The 19760-nt window shown below is 43.6% G+C and overlaps 1 protein-coding gene across 1 annotated transcript in view; it reads left to right on the top strand.

The window, feature by feature from the left end:
- grik2 (glutamate receptor, ionotropic, kainate 2) overlaps nt 1-19760 on the top strand; it is a 342712-nt gene that overhangs the window by 226660 nt on the left and 96292 nt on the right. The window contains exon 10 of the mRNA XM_079836135.1: nt 2100-2306. Coding sequence (XP_079692261.1) covers nt 2100-2306 — 207 coding nt within the window. The remainder of the gene's footprint in view (nt 1-2099; nt 2307-19760) is intronic.

Raw genomic sequence — 19760 nt, 5'->3', positions numbered from 1 at the left:
AGGTGTCCATCATTCAAGGTTTAATTAATGCATTACATTTTTTATGCATTATATAAAAACCTGCTTTAAGTGAAGTGTTATCACATTTCTTTGTTCTGTGAAACACAAAAGATGCTTTGAAGAATGTTGGTGTCCAAACATGACTTTCATTGTATAGACAAGAACACTAAGACATTTTCACAAAATATTAATCAAATGTAACTGTGAAAATTATTTATTTTATTTTGCTGATGTGTTTATATTATATTAAGTGCTGTCAATCAATAAAAAAACCTAATTAATCAAATTTTTCTATAATTAAAAATAGAAACATCAACAAAAACTAATATTTTAATGTAATAATATCACAAGTACTCTCCAAATTAATGTATGCACAACTTAATATTTGTTGTAATGGCATCTTTTTAATGAAGGCCAGTATCACTGATACTGATGTCTATAAACATTAATGATAGACATTTAACATTACAGTATAATTGAAAGATATACATTTTAGCATTTATTAGGCTTTTTTTTTAATTGAAATTTTTAATTTAAAGGGTTAGTTCACCCAAAAATGAAAATTCTGTCATTAATTACTTACCCTCATGTCGTTCGACACCCGTAAGACCTCCGTTCATCTTCGGAACAGAATTGAAGATATTTTAGTGTAAATCTGATGGCTCTGAAAGGCCTCCATTGGCTCAATGCACTTTACACTCTCAAGACCCTTAAAAGACGTCGTTACAAAGTCCATCTCACTACAGCGGTCCTAAAATAACTTTATGAATCGGCGAGAATAGTTTTTGTGCGCAAAAAAAACCTAAATAACGACTTATATAGTGATGAAGATTTCAAAACAAGGCATCATGAAGCTTCGAAGCGTTATGAATCAGTGAGTCGAATCATGATTCGGATCGCGTGTCAAACCGCCAAACTGCTGAAATTTGGCGATTCAAACTGCTGAATCGACTCACTGATTCATAACGTTTCGAAGCTTCATGATGCCTTGTTTTGAAATCGTCATCACTATGTAAGTCGTTATTTAGGGTTTTTTTGCGCACAAAAACTATTCTCGTCGATTCATAAAGTTATTTTAGAACCACTGTAGTGAGATGGACTTTGTAACAACGTCTTTAGTGTCTTTTAAGGGTCTTGAGAGTGTAAAGTGCATTGTGCCAATGGAGGCCTTTCTGAGCCATCAGATTTCAACTAAAATATCTTCATTTCTGTTCCGAAGATGAACGGAGGTCTTACGGGTGTCGAACGACATGAGGTTAAGTCATTAATGACAGAATTTTCATTTTTGGGTGAACTAACCCTTTAAGTGAACTTAAACCAATCTTCACATAAACCCATTATAATGTCATATTTACCTGTGGCCTTCCTACCTGTCTAACAGAAATACAGAAATTGAAAGTTATCAAACACTTTACAGTCTTAACTGGATACATTATGAATTAAATATAGATTAATCCTTATTAAAGCTACAGTTTGTTCTGTGATGAATATTAATGACTGAAATCATTAGTGGCAGCTGTCACTTTAAGATCTGCCGCTGCCGAACATGACCATTTCCTACAACTCTGTAAGTTCATTTAAGACGTTATTTAACTAATTTAACACTGCTCTTATGAGAATACTCTACAAAACGGGCATTTTGGCATAATTCTGTCTGTCATTGTTTGTTCAAGCACGAAAGATAACTCGATTCTGGCGTGCTTCTTTCTGTGTGTGTGTGTGTGTGTGTGTGTGTCACATAGTCAGGATATTCACAGACACTTAAATGGTTTAAAAGCGTTTGCATGAATCAGAGCGTGGTCATATAATGTAACGGCAGTCAAAGGGTGACGGGAATGAACAGATGCTGTGTTAAATGCATAAAACAATTTTTTACGCACTACACTGAAAAAATTAAACACAGACATTAATATGCTAATTTTCACAGCACTAATTATATTATATTTTATACTGTGGGGCTGAATGCTTGAATCTGATTGGTTGAAAAACATTCAAAGGTATGCAATTATTTTCAGGGAAATTAAAGGAGTATTATATTATATTATACTGTAATATATTATCAGACGTATTTCAGAGCCCAATGTCTTTTCCCTCCACAGGAAGAGCCGTACGTGATGTTCAAGAAGTCGGATAAGCCTCTATATGGCAACGATCGTTTCGAGGGCTTCTGCATCGACCTGCTGCGAGAGCTGGCTGCCATCCTGGGCTTCACCTATGAGCTGCGACTGGTGGAGGACGGCAAGTACGGGGCACAGGAAGAGAGCACGGGCCAGTGGAACGGCATGGTCCGAGAACTGATGGACCACGTGAGTCAGAATCCACCATCCATCCAGTACTGCTTTGATTGCACTCGGGTTGGCTCTTTTCCCACACATCTTTCCGTAAGACCCTGCAAGGTTGAGCAAAATTGGCTCCTTTTTAAATCATACATGTGAATATATATACTGTATACAGACTTGGCCATCCCCAAAGACATTGAATTGAAATTTTAATCCTGAATAACTGGCATTTACTGAATTAATTTTTGGAATAATTAAGATTTTCTAATATTTTTAAAAGAAGTCTCTTATGCTCACCAAAGCTGCATTTATTCCAACAAAAATGTGAAACATTATTACAATTTAAAATAGCTGTCTTCTATGTGAATATATAGTAAAGTGTAATTTGTTCCTGTGATCAAAGCTGAATTTATTTATCACTCCAGTCTCCAGTGTCACATGATCCTTCAGAAATCATTCTAATATGAGGATTAGATGCTCGAGAAACATTTATGATTATTATCAATGTTGACAACAATTGTGCTGCTTCATATGTTTGTGGGAAACATGATACATTTTTTTCAGGATTCTTTGATGAGGGAAAATGCATTTGCAATAGAAATCTTTTGTAAAATTATAAATGTCTTTACTGTCACTTTTGATCAATTTAATGTTCCCACCCCTCATTAAATAAAAAAGTATACATTTCTGTAAAAAAAAAAAAGGCCTAGTTCACCCAAAAATGAAAATTAGCCCATGATTTACTCCCCCTCAAGTCATCTTGGTGTGTATGACATTCTTCTTTCAGACGAATACAATCAGAGTTATATTAAAAATGTTCTGGCTAATCCAAGCATTATAATAGCAGTAATAGTTGCTCTGTCTTTGAAGTCCATAAAAAAATGCATCTGTCCGTCAAATAACTGCTCCACGCGGCTCTGGGGTGTTAATGAAGGCCTTCTGAAGCGAATCGATGCGTTTGTGTAAGAAAAAATATCCATATTAAAAAAAAAAAAAAAAACATTTCTATGGCTCTGCATCAGCCGTCCCCGCGCCATCACTTCCGGCGAATAAGGTCAAAATACCGGCGCGATCATAGATATATACATAGATTCCTCATTAGTGCCTGCGCGGATCGGTCGAATGAGGCATCTACGTATATATATCTTTGATCGCGCCAGTATTTTGACCTTATTCGCCGGAAGTTATGGCGCTAGCAATACTAGATGACATTCGTCTGATAAGAGGTAAAAAATAACATAAATACTGTTGGGTTTCTCGCAGAAACCGATGGTTTCGTGTCTTAAGACATCAATGTGTCGCCACGAGCCGCATGGTTTAATAAGGATTCGCATGTCTGTGTGTTTTTACTCTTTCACTCCATTCACATGCATTATAGAACTATCACACTGCAACAGTTGGAGTTAAAAATCTTAATTTGTGTTCTACTGAAGAAACAAACTCACCTACATCTTGGATGCCCTGGGGGTAAGCAGATAAACATAAAAATTTCGTTTTTGGGTGAACTATCCCTTTAAACAGTTGAGTTTTACTGTCTCGCGATAGCACTTTTAGCATAGCTTAGCATAGATCATTGAATCTGATTAGACCGTTAGCATCTCGCTCAAAACATGACCAAAGAGTTTCGTATTTTTCCTATTTAAAACTTGACTCTTCGGTAGTTACATTGTGTACTAAGACCGACGGAAAATGAAAAGTTGTGATTCTCTAGACCGATGAATGGATTCAAAAACGGTAAAACTCGACTGTTTAACTCTAGGGGAGACGGAAAATGAGCCTATTTTCAAAAAAAGTGGAGTGTTCCTTTAATGTTTCTGGATATACCCCATATGTTTTGTGTATGATAACATGTTTTGTCATATTAATTCCTACTGAAAAAACAAAAATATCAACTCTATAAGTTTCTTTGAATTTCATTCCATTGTAAGTCTACTTCCTTATACAACAATTTTAATTAGAATTCTGCCTTGTTTGTTCCCTCAATTCAATTTCAATTACATTATTAAGAAATTGCACTTAAATTCTTAATTCAATTCAGGATGGTGCTCAATCCTGACACACTTCCACCCTGCAGCAGAAGGGACTTGTCAAGATTATACAATAAAATGAGATGCTTTCAGTGTAGAGAGGAAACAGATATGAAAATAAGATTAACAGTGAGAGTGTGTGTGTGCGTGTGTGTGCATGTTTGTGTGTGTGTATGCGCACAGCAGATGGCATGAAGATGCGATAAAATAAAACTCAAGCACATACTGCCGAGAGGACACAAAGTGAAAAATCTGGCATTAGTTTTCCCCCTATAGAGCTTATTAAGCACACACACTTTCACAAACACACAGGAGCAAACTCTGCCCTTCGATATCCTCATTAGACTCCACAAAGACTGCGATAGGAATAAACACATTTCTGTGAAAGGAGCATTTTCTGCACAGCCCGAATTCAATAGCAGTATCCATTGCTCCAACCGATATATCAGACATCTCTCTTATAGTCACTGCTCCTCAATTGGCCACGGTCGGATCGTCTGGTGTGAAAGCGGAGGGTGTGTGTGTTGTCGTAACGTTCCCCCCCCACAAGACGAGAGCAGGACAGACTGTAATTGGCCTTGACAAGCTTTCAGAGCAGTCTGGAGTTTGCAGTTTGCCAGTACATTGATGTGCTAGAGATAAAAATATCTTGTCAAAGGACTTTAGAAGAAGAAGAAGGAAAAAAAGGAAGGTAGCGAGACAACATCTGCTCACTTCTGGCATTAATTTGCCCCCTCTGGGAATAATTATAGACAATCCAATAATTCTAGACAGGAGCCTTTATTTTGACTGAAATTATACCAATTCTACCAGTAAAAGCAGTGAAATTGAACTAAATGTCAGTTTTAGGGGCACAGCCGTCTTCGCTGGTGTCAGCGTTCAGACAGCAGACCCTCCATCAGTTCTGGAGGAGGAAAAACGCCTTTACTGTGTCAAAAAGCCATGTTTCTTTGAAGAATTGTACATCGACATTGTACTGGGGATAATCTCACATTCACAATCACACTGCAGACAAGCTATAAAACCTTGGCGCTGGGCTCGAAAAGGTGTCGTTTACATTTTAAGCTTCTAAAATACATTTGAAGGCTCAAAACTATGCGGGATTTAAAGAGAGTATACAGTGCAGACCAGGATACTTTGACGATAATTTGTCATTTGATTCATTTCTGTTTTATTTAGAGCTTGATAGACGCTAACCTGAAAGATAAAATGATTTTTGTTTGGGATCAGTGTAAAAATAACTAAAGAGTTAAGGCATATGTTTCATTGTATAAACCACATTTGTAACTGTATATACTCAATTGTTTTTGAAAGAAATTAATACTCTAAGGGCCGTGTTTTAACGATCTGATCACATGGTCTGAAGCTCATGGTGCAGATGCTCTTAGGGTGTGCCCGAATCCACTTTTGCTAGTTTGTCGACGAAAAAAAACGTCTCTTAATGAGTCATGGGTTTTGGGCGTAACATGCAATAAACCAATCAGAGTCTCACCTCCCATTCCCTTTAAAAGCCAGTTGAGCTTGCACCATGGCGGATTCACTATTTACATGTGAGCGGAAAGATTGAACACTTCTCAAGAGAGGAATCCTTTTATTTTTAATATTTAAAAATGTGTGTGTGCATCCCTGTGTGTGTAATAAGCAGAGTGTATGTGCGTTGTGCACCGCCTAGGCACATATTACTAACACCCCCTTTAAATAACACAAATAATACTATGTATTGACTTTAGAGCAAGGTTATTATAGTTTTGCATTTTTCATTTGTTTTTATTAGTTTTAGTGTTAGTTTTAGTCTTTTTTTTTTGTAATTTGGGTTATTTGTCAGGGGCAAGATTCAAAAAGGTCAGAAAAAGTATTGTGCAATAATAACTCAACAAAAACATCATACAATTTTAGAGAATATTCATTCAAAAATAAAACCAGTACATAAAATGTACATATGGGCACAAATATGTCAACAGTCTCAACACTCCGCAGTGCAAAATGTGCCAGTAAAAAACCTTAAAGGTCCCATGGCATGGCATTTTTGTATTATTTTATAATGTTTCCTGAGGTGTACTTATTTTGTTAGTATGACTTTTACATCATAAAATGTCATAATTTAGAAATACAAGGCATTTTGTCTATACTGCTGTTTGCCCTGTGGCTGAATGCCCTGCTTCAAGAGGCGTGTCTGCTGTGAGACTTCAGTAAAAACGCCCACTGTTGTGATTGGCTGACATCTTTGCATTTTAAATGAGCGGAGGGGGCGTGGTTTAACGAGGTCTACGAGGCACGAGCAGGCACGAGCTGCTGCCAGAGAGACGGATGGACCTGAGTTCACTTCTCATCAGTTCTCAGCATGTCTGAACTGTTGTAGTTACAGCATATACTTCAGGTTATTAGTCTATTTCTAGTCGGAGGGACTGTCACTCATGTCAGAAAGTTAGTAACTTTAGTAAATTATGGATCAGCACTGACTGGAGACGCGAACCGTTTAGAACGATTCAGTCCGATTTGGTGAACTGATTCGGTTCACTAAAAAGAACCGGTTCAAAAGAAAGATCGTTCGCGAACCGGACATCACTAATGTACCAGAGACTGAGCTCAGCGATTGCTAACAAAGTTATTTATAGTAACAACTGAGTTATGAGAGCGCTGTCAGTCAGCGCGAGTTTATTGTGTTTGTATCTGAGAGTTCTGAATAAACACGAGTCCCAGTCACACCGAGTCCGTCTTCATCATTATTACCAACTTTGTACCACATGCAAAGTACCATTACAGCGAGATGAACGAGTTAAAAGTAAGTGTTGATAATAGCATTATTTTTAAAATAAAATAAAAGCGTCAGTGACGCGCGTTGAGTACACAGCGCAAACAAAGACACAACAGCAGTAATCGAATGTAATCCAGTTTATTGTGGGGCTAGGCTGGCTAGCCTAGCCTAACCCTCACGCTTACCCCCCTTCTGCTTAATCTCGCGCCGCGTTTGGTGCCTTCGCTGTGGGCAGATGCAGTACTGGGGGTCGGGGATGTTGAAGGCCGACCGGCCAGTGCAGCCCGAGCCTCGGCGTGCGTGAGGTTTATCTCTAAAGATGTTACTCTGCTAATGTTGAGCAGAAACTCATGACTGTATGCACATTTTAGAACCGATAGACGCGCTGAGGACGTACAAAAACACTGACTCACAAGATAGAAAACACGAAAACACCGTTCTGTCTGGAGAGAGAGAAGCCGCATTGTGTGCACGAATAATAAATAATTAGCTACACATCAGAAATCACTGATCACAGATCAGAAGGAACTGAAAAAAGACTTCTGTTTTCATTTGTACATCCAAACACTGAGAAACTGCCAGCATTCACTCGTTCACAACTAGGGTTGGGTACCGAAATCCGGTTCCAATATGGCACCGGTACTTATATAACCGGTATGTACCGGACCGAATCAGAACGCAGATTTCGGTTCCTCATTTCGGTGCCAAAATTCAAACGTGCTTTCGCGCTTTGGCTGAGCCAGAGACAGACGCTCAGCGTAACATCATAACTCATGACAACTATTCAGTGTTTTCAACGACATCATGTTTATTTCAGGTTTCAGACATTTAAATGCTCATAAGTAACTGTTAGGCTACTAGCAAAAAACACACACTGATGTCTATGAAAGCGGCAATGACAATCCTTTCAGACGGTTATAATTTGACTAACGTTACGTGTTTTATTCACATCAGATACATGCACATTATATAGTAACTATATAGTTTACTCTATTCTTCTTCCAGTTCACTGGTCACTTACTTTCATGTATTTCGTGAGACGAGAATGAACTCAAGTGTTGTAAATCCGACAGATCCGATTCTGAGGCCATTGCGCTTTATAGATCAACTAACACACATTCACTCACACATTTGAACATCAGATAGTTCGTGACACAGTTAAGAAGTTTGTGAATATTTTGAATAAAAAGAAAAAACGGAATAAACCCGATACAGCTGAGCTGTCAGCGCTATTGCGGCTGCTGTGTGTCATGTGAGAAACATGACGCGTCGCCATGGAAACATTAAGGCGATGCGTTCTAAAATATTTAGCCAGAGAATATGATCATATTTCAAAATAAAGCTGAAGCTCGAAGCTGGTTTGTAGCAGAGCAAGAATACAGACTCTGCTGTTATTACTGTAACTGTTATTTAGAGTTATATTAGGCTTGTTGTAGTTGGGTTAGGTGGCTTAGGTTTTACTGTGAATTTGTAAATATGTCAATTATAATTTGTAAATAAGTAAATTGTGTTTTGTATTTATTTATATTCATACATTTAAGTATACATTAAACTTTTAATAAATGGTTCAATTTAAATAATAAATAAATAAATAAAAAGCCATTTAATGTCATCCACCTCGTTTGGTGGCCTTTAAAAAAAAAAAAAGTATCGGTTCAGGCACCGTTTAGGCACCGGAACCGTTTTAAAAGTATCGGTTTGGCACCGGAATCGAAAAAAACCCAAACGATTCCCAACCCTATTCACAACCCATGATCTCTCGAGCGCTTGCATGGGCGTGCCAGATTCTCTGGGTGGAGGAAAGGGAGGTAACCGTTCCTGCTTGGACGTCAAACCAGGAGACTTCAGGACTGGCTAGTCTGGCCTGTCATTTTCTCAAAGGCAGAGAAAGACAGCCAGAACTCGGGTTTACACCGATCAACATTTCTATCCACTTGGGGACAATATTCAGGCTAGGGGAACTCATATTAATGTTGAAAAACCTCATAAAATGAAAATTTCATGCCATGGGACCTTTAAGAGCCAACAGACTAAAGAAGAGATACATGAACCGCATGTATTCAACCCATTTTTGAGCTGAAACACAAATATACAGCTAAACCTAAACTGAGCTAAACCTATACAAATACCACAGCTGTACACTTTTCACACCCTATACTAAATGTACCCTATACAATAGCCGACTCATCTGATACACACACACACACACGCACTCATCTGGACTGAAGCAGCAAACATTCAGTGTAAGATTAAATCACATGACATAACATTATTAATATTTGAATCACAGCTTATATAGTGTTTTGACATCGACAACCCAGTGCATTTTACCTCAAACTTGCGACTAGTTAACTTTCTAAAGTAGCAATCGCTTCTCGGGTCGACATTAACACACTGACAAAATTATATTCAGATTTAAAAATATTTTAATACCACTTTTTAATGTGTGATTGTGTAAAGGTGTTCACGAGATACCAAACTTTCGCCAACTTGCTTTCAACGTCGAACACTCGTTCTCATGAAGACTGTGTGTGTGTGTGTGTGTGTGTGTGTGTGTGTGTGTGTGGACGCGTGAGTGAGAGACGCAGGGAAAGGAAATGCAGCTGAACGTTTTTTTCTCTATAAAAGACATTGACAAAGATGAAAACGTCTCGGTTACGTATGTAACCCTCGTTCCCTTTCAGTCGGTCACGTTCGACGTACGCCGGAACTGACAGACGAATTGGGATCTGATCTCAGAGACCAATCTACTTCGAGTGTATTAAAAACGAGCCAATGGAGATTGGCATGCGATCCACGCATTCCACGCACCGCCCCGCAGCACGGGTATAAATAAGGAAGTGGAATGCTTGATCATTGCTTTTTTCTGCTGAGGAGCCGAACTAGTGACTCGGCCCCCTAGCGGAAGCACAGCACCTGGCGACGGGACGTATGTCTCTGTTCCCTCCTACGCTGCGGAGCCACGTCCTTCAGTGGAAGGATTGGTGGCAGAATACGCATAAGGACTAACCTGGCAGGGTAGTGCAACATATGGCAGTCTCTAGGGTGGTTCCAACCTGGTTCCAGGGGGGAAAGAACACGCCCAGAGACGACAGAGCGGGCTCTGTCAAGGGAAAGACACGGGGCTAGCCGAGTAGGGTAGCTGGTACCGTGGAAGAATACACATATGGGGTAGCCGTGAGGGGACCGCAACATATGGAACCCAGCCTACACACACGTTTCACAAGCATACGGGTGCAGGCCTGGCGTCAGACGGCCGCAACGTCTGACACCGCAGGGGTGACGGAGGAGCTCGACAGGGTTAGCCGTTTCCGGGGAACACAACTGGAGAAAATAGACGCACGTATCCGGCCCAGAGGGCGGGAGTGGCGTTGCAAGCCGACACTTAGAATGGGCACTTAGCGCTACTGGCCACTGGGGGCGAGGATGCGGGAAGATACCGGCTCTACACGGAGGCTATAGAATCTAGCGAACATGTTAGGTGTCGCCCAGCCCGCAGCTCTACAATATCTGTCAGCGAGGCGCCTTGAGCCAGCGCCCAGGAAGAAGCAACACTCCTTGTTGAGTGTTCCAGGGTGGGGCAGAGTGTGGGTGAGAAGGCCCGGGGGGCGTTCTCGGTGCCCACACTGCTGCCCCCTGGCGAAGGGAGGGGAGGAAAGAAGTGACAAGGCCCGGGGGCGTCGCACACTGCCAACCTGGCCATCTTGGGGCCCAGGGAGAGAGGAAACTGCTCTGAAAATGTGGGTACCGCTGGACTCCGGAGAGCCAGCGGCAGAGTATTGACACCAGTCACGGCCCCCGGTCCTCCTCCGGGGGGGTGAGGGAGGGGTGCGGACACCAACTCCCTCGGAGCAGCTCCTGTTCTCCCTGGGCTGCCCATCTCAGGGCCGCTTGCCCTTACGCTTGCTTGTAGACTAGCAAGCCCTGAGTGGGTTGGACGCCTCCCTTACGTCCGGCACCCTGCTTCCCAGATGGAGGCTGCTGCCTGGGTTTCGCAGGGGCGGAGGCGGACGCAGGGGGGACGCCCTCGGCGACAAGCAGGCAGAGGTGCTGCGAATTAGGATTTTTTTTTTTTTTAAACCACCTCTGTCTGCTTCTAGGCCATCGAGAACTGCTGGGCAAAGTACTCGACGGCGTCGCCGAAGAGGCCAGCCTGACAGACAGGGGCGTTAAGGAACCGAACTTAGTCGGACTCACGCATATCTGCCAGGTTTAGCCCCAGGTTCCTGGACCACTAGTGTGGACATCGCCTGACCCAGGGAGCGTGCAGTGACTTCCGTCGCCCAGAGAGCGAGGTCCACCACCGCACGCAGTTCCTGCATAACCCCTGGGTCGGGACTACCCTCGTACATGCAGGACAGAGGGTAGTGAGAGAGGGAAAAATTTATACAGATTTCGGCCCTTTTGGTGTTCCATATTTTGACACCAAATAGTTCCATACTGCTAATTTTTCCAATGCCCATCCGGGAAAAAAGGCACGGGGGTAGGCAAGGCGATTTAAGCGTTGCACTACGCCTCAGCCACCCGGGAAAGCATGGCTGTCAACTCTGAATCTGATTCAGCAAAAGCACACACCATTATAGTGGGAAACTCAGCATCATCATTTCCAGTGCATAACAGCCCTCTCTCCGATGCAGCAATTGACATCTGTCCTCTGCCAGAGCCCCAAATGAAACACTAGGTCTCCTTGTTTTAAAAGGACCAGCAATCCCATCTGTAAGCTACCAGCAGGCATGTGAAACAGTGAACGTGGCCGTCAAACTCGATGGCACACGGTGCGCTGAACGTTCAAGCCCTATGAAAAGGCAAGACGAACACCGCACCGACGTGGTCATGTTCTCATGAGAGAACATGAACCACCCACGAACAAAGTCTCGGCATGCTCATGATGCGATAGAGGAGTGGGGGCCCGAAGAGATGTACCCGGCGGGGAAGCACCACTGTAATCCTCAGGTCCACCAAAGCTTATTAGCTAAAGTAGTCCTTTTCTGATGCACCAGAAAAGAAACTAGATCAGGGAATAAGGAAAGGGACTCAACCCCATTTCAGGTTTCATAGTCTGGACCGCGCATCTAGAGAGTGCCGAGTGACGCGCTGGGTTGCCGTGGCAACCCCCCCTGTCAGCCGACGTTCGACGGCACACGGCGCGCTGAACGCTCAAGCCCTTACGAGAAAGGTGAGACGAACAACGCGCCGACGTGACCATGCTCTCCTGAGAGAGCATGGATCACCCACGAACGCAATCTCACATGTTTATATGTGAGAGAGATCGTGGCTGTCAAATGAGGACAGGAAACAACCACATCCAGAAACACACGGTTTGAATGACATCTTGAAAAAGACGCAGGGTCAAACCGTGTTGCTCTTTTAGAAAAGGAAAACCGCTCTTTCAGTGCTGAAGCACTCTGGGAGATGACCGCTGCTCATGCAGCTCACCGCGGCTCAGAGCACTCAGAAATGGAAACGCCCATCCAAACAACAAAACCGTCTCGGGTTATGACTATAACCCTTGTTCCCCGAGAAGGGAACGAGACACTGCGTCGTCGAGTGACAACACTCTGGGAACGCCCACAGCGTTACGCATCTGAAGTATGAATGAAATCAAGCCAATCTGATTGGTGTTGCGTCGTGACGTAGTAGATGACGGCATACCCGGAAGATACAAAAAGGAAGCTGATGCAAACACACACTAGCTCTTTTGCGATGAAGCAAGCGCTCTAGCCGTGATAGGTGTGGCGACGAGACGCAGTGTCTCGTTCCCTTCTCGGGGAACAAGGGTTATAGTCATAACCCGAGACGTTCCCCTTCGAGGGAACTCGCACTGCGTCGTCGAGTGACAACACTCTGGGAACGTTAATACCCACTAGGCCACACCAAATCACCCCACGTCCCAGTGTGAAGCTGGGTACCCAGGCACACTTAGGACGCAAGAACTCGAGCACCAGGCGTCACCGGGAGATGCAGACTGTAGAATCTTATGAAGGTGTGCGGGGTGGCCCACCCGGCCGCCTCGCATACCTCTTGAAGCGAGACGCAGAAAGGAGGGCCACTGAGGAAGCCATGCTCCTGGTGGAATGGGCCCTCACGGCCATGGGTGAAGGCAAATTGCGCACCCTATAAGCCGTGGCTATAGCCTGGACGATCCAGTTACTGATACGCATCGACGTGGAGTCCCATACAACCCCCAGGAACGTAGTCCACTGGGAGGGCGTCAACACGCTCTTCTTCGTGTTGAGTCTCAGCCCCAAGCATCTGATGTGGGCCAGAACGACATCTCGATGCCGAACCGCCACCGCGAGGGGAGAGTGCCAGGCCGAAGGGAAGAACCCGATATTGGATACGCTTCGCCCCCGAAAGCGAACCTCAGGAACTTCCTGTGACATGGAAGGATGGAATATGGAAGTATGCGTTCTTTAGATCTATCGTGACGAACCAGTCCTCGGACTGGATCTGCTCACGATGGCTGGAATTATGAGCATCTTGAACCTGAATCTCCTCAGAGACCGATTCAAGAGCCTGAGATCTATTATCGCACGCAACCCACCATCCTTCCTTGGAACTATGAAGTACCGGCTGTAGAACCCGGAGTCCCTGTCCGCCAAAGGAACCCGCTCTATGGCTTCCTTGGCTAACAGGGCTTGTACTTCTTGTTCCATAACCCGAACCTGCTCTGGGCCGACCACAGTCCGGACCACCCCGTTGAAACTCGGGGGAGGAGAACCGAACTGCAGCCTGTAACCCAGCTCTACAGTCTGCAGGACCCATGTAGATACACTCGGAAGGCATGACCATGCGCCAAGATAATCTACTAAGGGAACCAGCCTCTCGAGGCTGGCCTCGGGTGTCAACCGAAACTCGTTCCCGACCCCCCTGAAGCGGCTAACCGGCAGGGAGCGGTCGAGAACGATTTTCGGTGGGCGCACACGTTCGCTGCCCAGTCGCAAGTCCCCTTGGAGGCGACGAAGGCAGCGTGTGTGCGCGGGAAATCAGTGAGGCCCGAAGCGTCTTTGATGGCGGGAACACAGCACTGATTTCCCGAGAGCTCCTGGGGGAAAACGACCTCGGTCGCTCCTACCCGGGAGAGGGGGCTGGCCAGCAGGGGCCTCATCTAAGGGAGCAGCTCGACAGGGCCGCAACACTAGGGCGGACACTGCGCCTAGCAACCGCCTGAAACTGATGTGTCCCGCAGGCCACCAGGCGGCGAGAACGACATCAACTTCAGGAGGGCTCCCTCTTAGATGAATATCCAGACAAGTCAAACACGCTTGGGTGACAGACTGATTAAAGTATCTAACTTATCAAAGTCAGATAACATGACACTCAATTCCTCAGAATTAAATGTCATCATAATCACCCAACCCGTGCAACCTAGTCTGAATAACAGGCTGAAAAAAAAATACATCTAACTCCTCACGTTAGATAATACTTTAATTTAATTCCTCAGAATTAAATGCAGCCATAATATGGTCTGAATGATAGGCTGAATATCTAACTCCTCAAAGTCAGATCCTATATTATTTAATTCCTCAGAATTAAATACAGCCCAAATCATCAGACGATACTGTTTTATTGTATTTATATGGCTCGTAACCATACGTTGCCTCAGCAACGTGGCTCGAGCCGTTATAATACAATTGGCTTTCATTCCTCGGAAAAAAAGTCAAACAGGCGCGAGGCTGAAACACCCGAAAAGCGCACGGTAGTACGCGTCGAGATATTTCTCAATGAAAACAGCCAGCACTCTCAGGCGCTGACCGCATGCCTCGCACCCAACAGTATCCACAATACAGTGAAACATGGTCAGAAATGACACCAGACGATACTGCTTTATTGTATTTATACGGACTCGTAAACCACACGTTGCCTTAGCAACGTGGCTCGAGCCCTTATAATACAATTGGCTTTCATCCCTTGGGAAAAAAGCCAAACAGGCGCGAGGCTGAAACACCCGAAAAGCGCACGGCAGTACGCGTCGAGATATTTCTCAATGAAAACAGCCAGCACCCTCAGGTGCTGACCGCATGCCTCGCACCTAACAGTATCACATTTCACCGTATCACGTTGTATCACTTTACTAGCAGACTCAAACCTACGCGCTGCCTTTTTTTTTTTTTTTTTTGGCAACGCGAGATTGAATCTTGCATAGGAAATGGCGAGCCTCGATACGGAGCACGTCTAATTCCTCAGAATCAGACAGCTCACGTATCGGGTCCTCCACCCCGGGGGAAGAAGCCGCAGCGCGGGCTTCCACACGGGGAAGGAGAACAATGGAACTGTCAAACAGGGAAGGAGAAGATGCCTCAGCACCCTCTCAATTCCCCTGACAGCCCATCTGCGAGTCCCATGATTGATCAACCGTGCTGTCTTTTTTTTCGACAGACACGGGACCAGCCACGGGGTTCGCGAGCCCTGCTTGTGAACAACGTTGGTAGACAAACAACATCAAATAAGACTGACAAAACACAGAGCGCTTCGCTGAAGCGCAAAAAAGCTAGTGTGTGTTTGCATCAGCTTCCTTTTTGTATCTTCCGGGTATGCCGTCATCTACTACGTCACGACGCAACACCAATCAGATTGGCTTGATTTCATTCATACTTCAGATGCGTAACGCTGTGGGCGTTCCCAGAGTGTTGTCACTCGACGACGCAGTGCGAGTTCCCTCGAAGGGGAACAGCTCTTTATCTCCTCTAAAGCGGCCACCCGCTGAAAAGCGCCGTCACACCCGCACTGGAACAGCAATCCTTCTCACGAGACTCGAATAACACTCTTCGTAGACACAGCAATGACGCTGTTCGGCTCCGAAAAAAAAGGTAATGATCAAGCATTCCACTTCTTTATTTATACCCGCGCTGCGGGGCGGTGCGTGGAATGCGTGGATCGCATGCCAATCTCCATTGGCTCGTTTTTAATACACTCGAAGTAGATTGGTCTCTGAGATCAGATCCCAATTCGTCGGTCAGTTCCGACGTACGTCGAACGTGACCGACTGAAAGGGAACTAAGGACATTTAATCTCTAATTTTATTTTATTTTAGTTAGTTTTGCCAAACAAACACACATTACAGTTTTGGTTAGTTATCTTTTTTTTGTAATACCTCGTTTTTATTTTTATTTCAGTTAACAACAACGTTTTTTCCCACCTAGTTTCGTTTTTTCGTTCGTTTTCGTTAACGATTATAACCTTGCTTTAGAGCAGGTTTTTGTTGCCTCAAAATAGCAACGCGCCAACAATGCACCAGAACACACCTCAGACCGTGAAAATGATAAATGCATCAGGGCTGAAACTAGCAAAAAAAAAAAAGCGTTGCGTCTGTTATTGCATTGCACCGGGTGTATGATAGGGCCCATTATCAGCAAGGACTCATTAAAGGGATAGTTCACCCCAAATTAATTACTAACCCTCATGTCGTTCCAAACCTGTAAGACTTTCGTTCAGCTCCCGAACACAAATGAAGATCTTTATAATGAACTCTGAGAACTTTCTGTCCCTCCATTGACAGCTACGCAACTGCCACTTTCAAGTCCCAGAAAGGTAGTAAAGACATCATTAAAGTAATCCATGTGACTCCAGTGGTTCAACCTCAATTTTATGAAGCGATACGAGTGCTTCATTTACAAAATATGAATCTTCATTGCACGTTCATGACACATGCGTGCTGTGTTAACACGAGAGCAGACGTTTTTATGTGAACGCGCATTGGAGATTAACATTTTGTAAATAAAGCACTCGCTTCGCTTCATAAAATTGAGGTTATAACATGGTTTGTCTGAACACTCAGTTTCTGATTGGCTGGAAGGTGTGCAATAAAACTGTTTAATGCACAGGTAGTTCCAAGTCAGTTGAATCACCTCTCTATTAATGCACACACACATACGTCACACACAGAGAGAACGGAGATCGCGCTGCACACACACAGAAACAGGAGCACAGAAACTTTTCAATGCTGCCCGCGACTTTTGGTAATAAAATAGCTTCGCTACTGAATCACTGCATTATATTTCTCTGCAAAGAGCGAGTTTCATTGCTTTTTTTGAAGTAATTAAACTCACAGCTTCGCTGTTAATAGAGAGAGACGTGAACAGACACATATGCATCTCTCATCTCTCTCTCTCTCTCTCTCTCTCTCTCTCTCTTGATAATTAATTCAGAAACTAATGAAACTAATAGAACTAATGAGCCGGAACTAATAAAAATAACCACCAGCTTTACCCTTCCGGTCAAATGTTGCACTGCAAACATTAATAAAAGCTTTAAGTTGTCAATGCTGGCAAATGACCATGGTATAAGTGGGATAATCCACAGCTAGCTGTGCATAAAACAATGTTAATGCACTTTGCATTGGGTGGTTCTTTGCCTTCGTGTCGGGAATTATCCCTTACTTAAAGGGTTAGTTCACCCAAAAATGAAAATAATGTTATTTATTACTCACCCGCATGCCGTTCCACACCTGTAAGACCTCCGTTCATCTTCGGAACACAAATTAAGATATTTTTGTTGAAATCCGAAGACTCAGTCAGGCTTGCATAGGCATCAATGTAATTTACACTCTCAAGATCCATTAATATACTAAAAACATATTTAAATCAGTCCAATGAGTACAGTGGTTCAATATTAATATTATAAAGCGATGAGAATATTTTTGCAGCAAGAGGCGCAATATATGCAGCAAAACCCCCCGAAATAACGACTTTTATAGTGATAACCGATTTCAAAACACGGCTTCAGGAAGCTTCGGAGCGTATCGAATCAGCGAGTCGATTCAACGGTTTGGAGCGCCAAAGTCACGTGATTTCAGTGGTTTGGTGGTTTGACACGCGATACGAATCATGATTCGACTCGCTGATTCGTTTCCACTTCGAAGCTTCATGATGCCATGTTTTGAAATCGGTTATCACTATATAAGTCGTTATTTCGTGTTTTTGATGCACCAAAAATTAAAGATAAACTGCGCACGCTCCTCCCCAAACGGACAATGCGTTTATACTTGACTCGCTTGCCGTTGTACTATTCTTTGAAACGACAGAGGGTGACTCGGAGTAATTGTTCTATAAACCATAAGGAAAAGGCGTCGGGAAGAAGTGGGCTAATGTACACAGGTGATGATATTTACCTATTTTAGTACACTTCACCTAAAACCACACTACAAAAGAATCGTGTTAAACTCAGTAAACCTTGATAGTACTTGTGACATGAGAAGAATATATATGCACACATGTATAGGGTGAATTCAGGGTGATTGGGACACTTTTTCCAAGGCATCTCAAATGGCAAAAAGTGTCCCAATCACCCTGAATTCACCCTACAACTACACTAACCTAAAGGATTATTAGGAACACCATACTAATACTGTGTTTGACCCCCTTTCGCCTTCAGAACTGCCTTAATTCTACGTGGCATTGATTCAACAAGGTGCTGAAAGCATTCTTTAGAAATGTTGGCCCATATTGATAGGAGAGCATCTTGCAGTTGATGGAGATTTGTGGGATGCACATCCAGGGCACGAAGCTCCCGTTCCACCACATCCCAAAGATGCTCTATTGGGTTGAGATCTGGTGACTGTGGGGGCCATTTTAGTACAGTGAACTCATTGTCATGTTCAAGAAACCAATTTGAAATGATTGGAGCTTTGTGACGGTGCATTATCCTGCTGGAAGTAGCCATCAGAGGATGAGGACATGGTGGTCATAAAGGGATGGACATGGTCAGAAACAATGCTCAGGTAGGCCGTGGCATTTAACAATGCCCAATTGGCACTAAGGGGCCTAAAGTGTGCCAAGAAAACATCCCCCACACCATTACACCACCACCACCAGTCTGCACAGTGGTAACAAGGCATGATGGATCCATGTTCTCATTCTGTTTACGCCAAATTCTGACTCTACCATCTGAATGTCTCAACAGAAATCGAGACTCGTCAGACCAGGCAACATTTTTACAGTCTTCAACTGTCCAATTTTGGTGAGCTCGTGCAAATTGTAGCCTCTTTTTCCTATTTGTAGTGGAGATGAGTGGTACCCGGTGGGGTCTTCTGCTGTTATAGCCCATCCGCCTCAAGGTTGTGCATGTTGTGGCTTCACAAATGCTTTGCTGCATACCTCGTTTGTAACGAGTGGTTATTTCAGTCAAAGTTGCTCTTCTATCAGCTTGAAATAGTCAGCCTATTCTCCTCTGACCTCTAGCATCAACAAGGCATTTTCGCCCACAGGACTGCCGCATACTGGATGTTTTTCCCTTTTCACACCATTCTTTGTAAACCCTAGAAATGGTTGTGCGTGAAAATCCCAGTAACTGAGCAGATTGTGAAATACTCAGACCGGCCCGTCTGGCACCAACAACCATGCCACGCTCAAAATGGCTTAAATCACCTTTCTTTCCCATTCTGACATTCAGTTTGGAGTTCAGGAGATTGTCTTGACCAGGACCACACCCCTAAATGCATTGAAGCAACTGCCATGTGATTGGTTGATTAGATAATTGCATTAATGAGAAATTGAACAGGTGTTCCTAATAATCCTTTAGGTGGGTGTAAATTAACAATCTCTTACGACCGCCCACTCCGCGTTGACATCATTTTTGCCTTGCGCACCCTTGCGCTCGTGCGGACGCGTCGAGTATAAACAAGGCTTTGCAGGTTTGGAACGACATGAGGGAGAGTAATAAATTACATTATTTTCATTTTTGGGTGAACTAACCCTTTAA

Source organism: Gobio gobio, assembly GCF_949357685.1.
Source record: "Gobio gobio genome assembly, chromosome: 15".
NCBI lineage: Eukaryota > Metazoa > Chordata > Actinopteri > Cypriniformes > Gobionidae > Gobio > Gobio gobio.
Note: the sequence above shows the minus strand (reverse complement) of the source record. Positions and strands in the feature narration are given on the sequence as shown.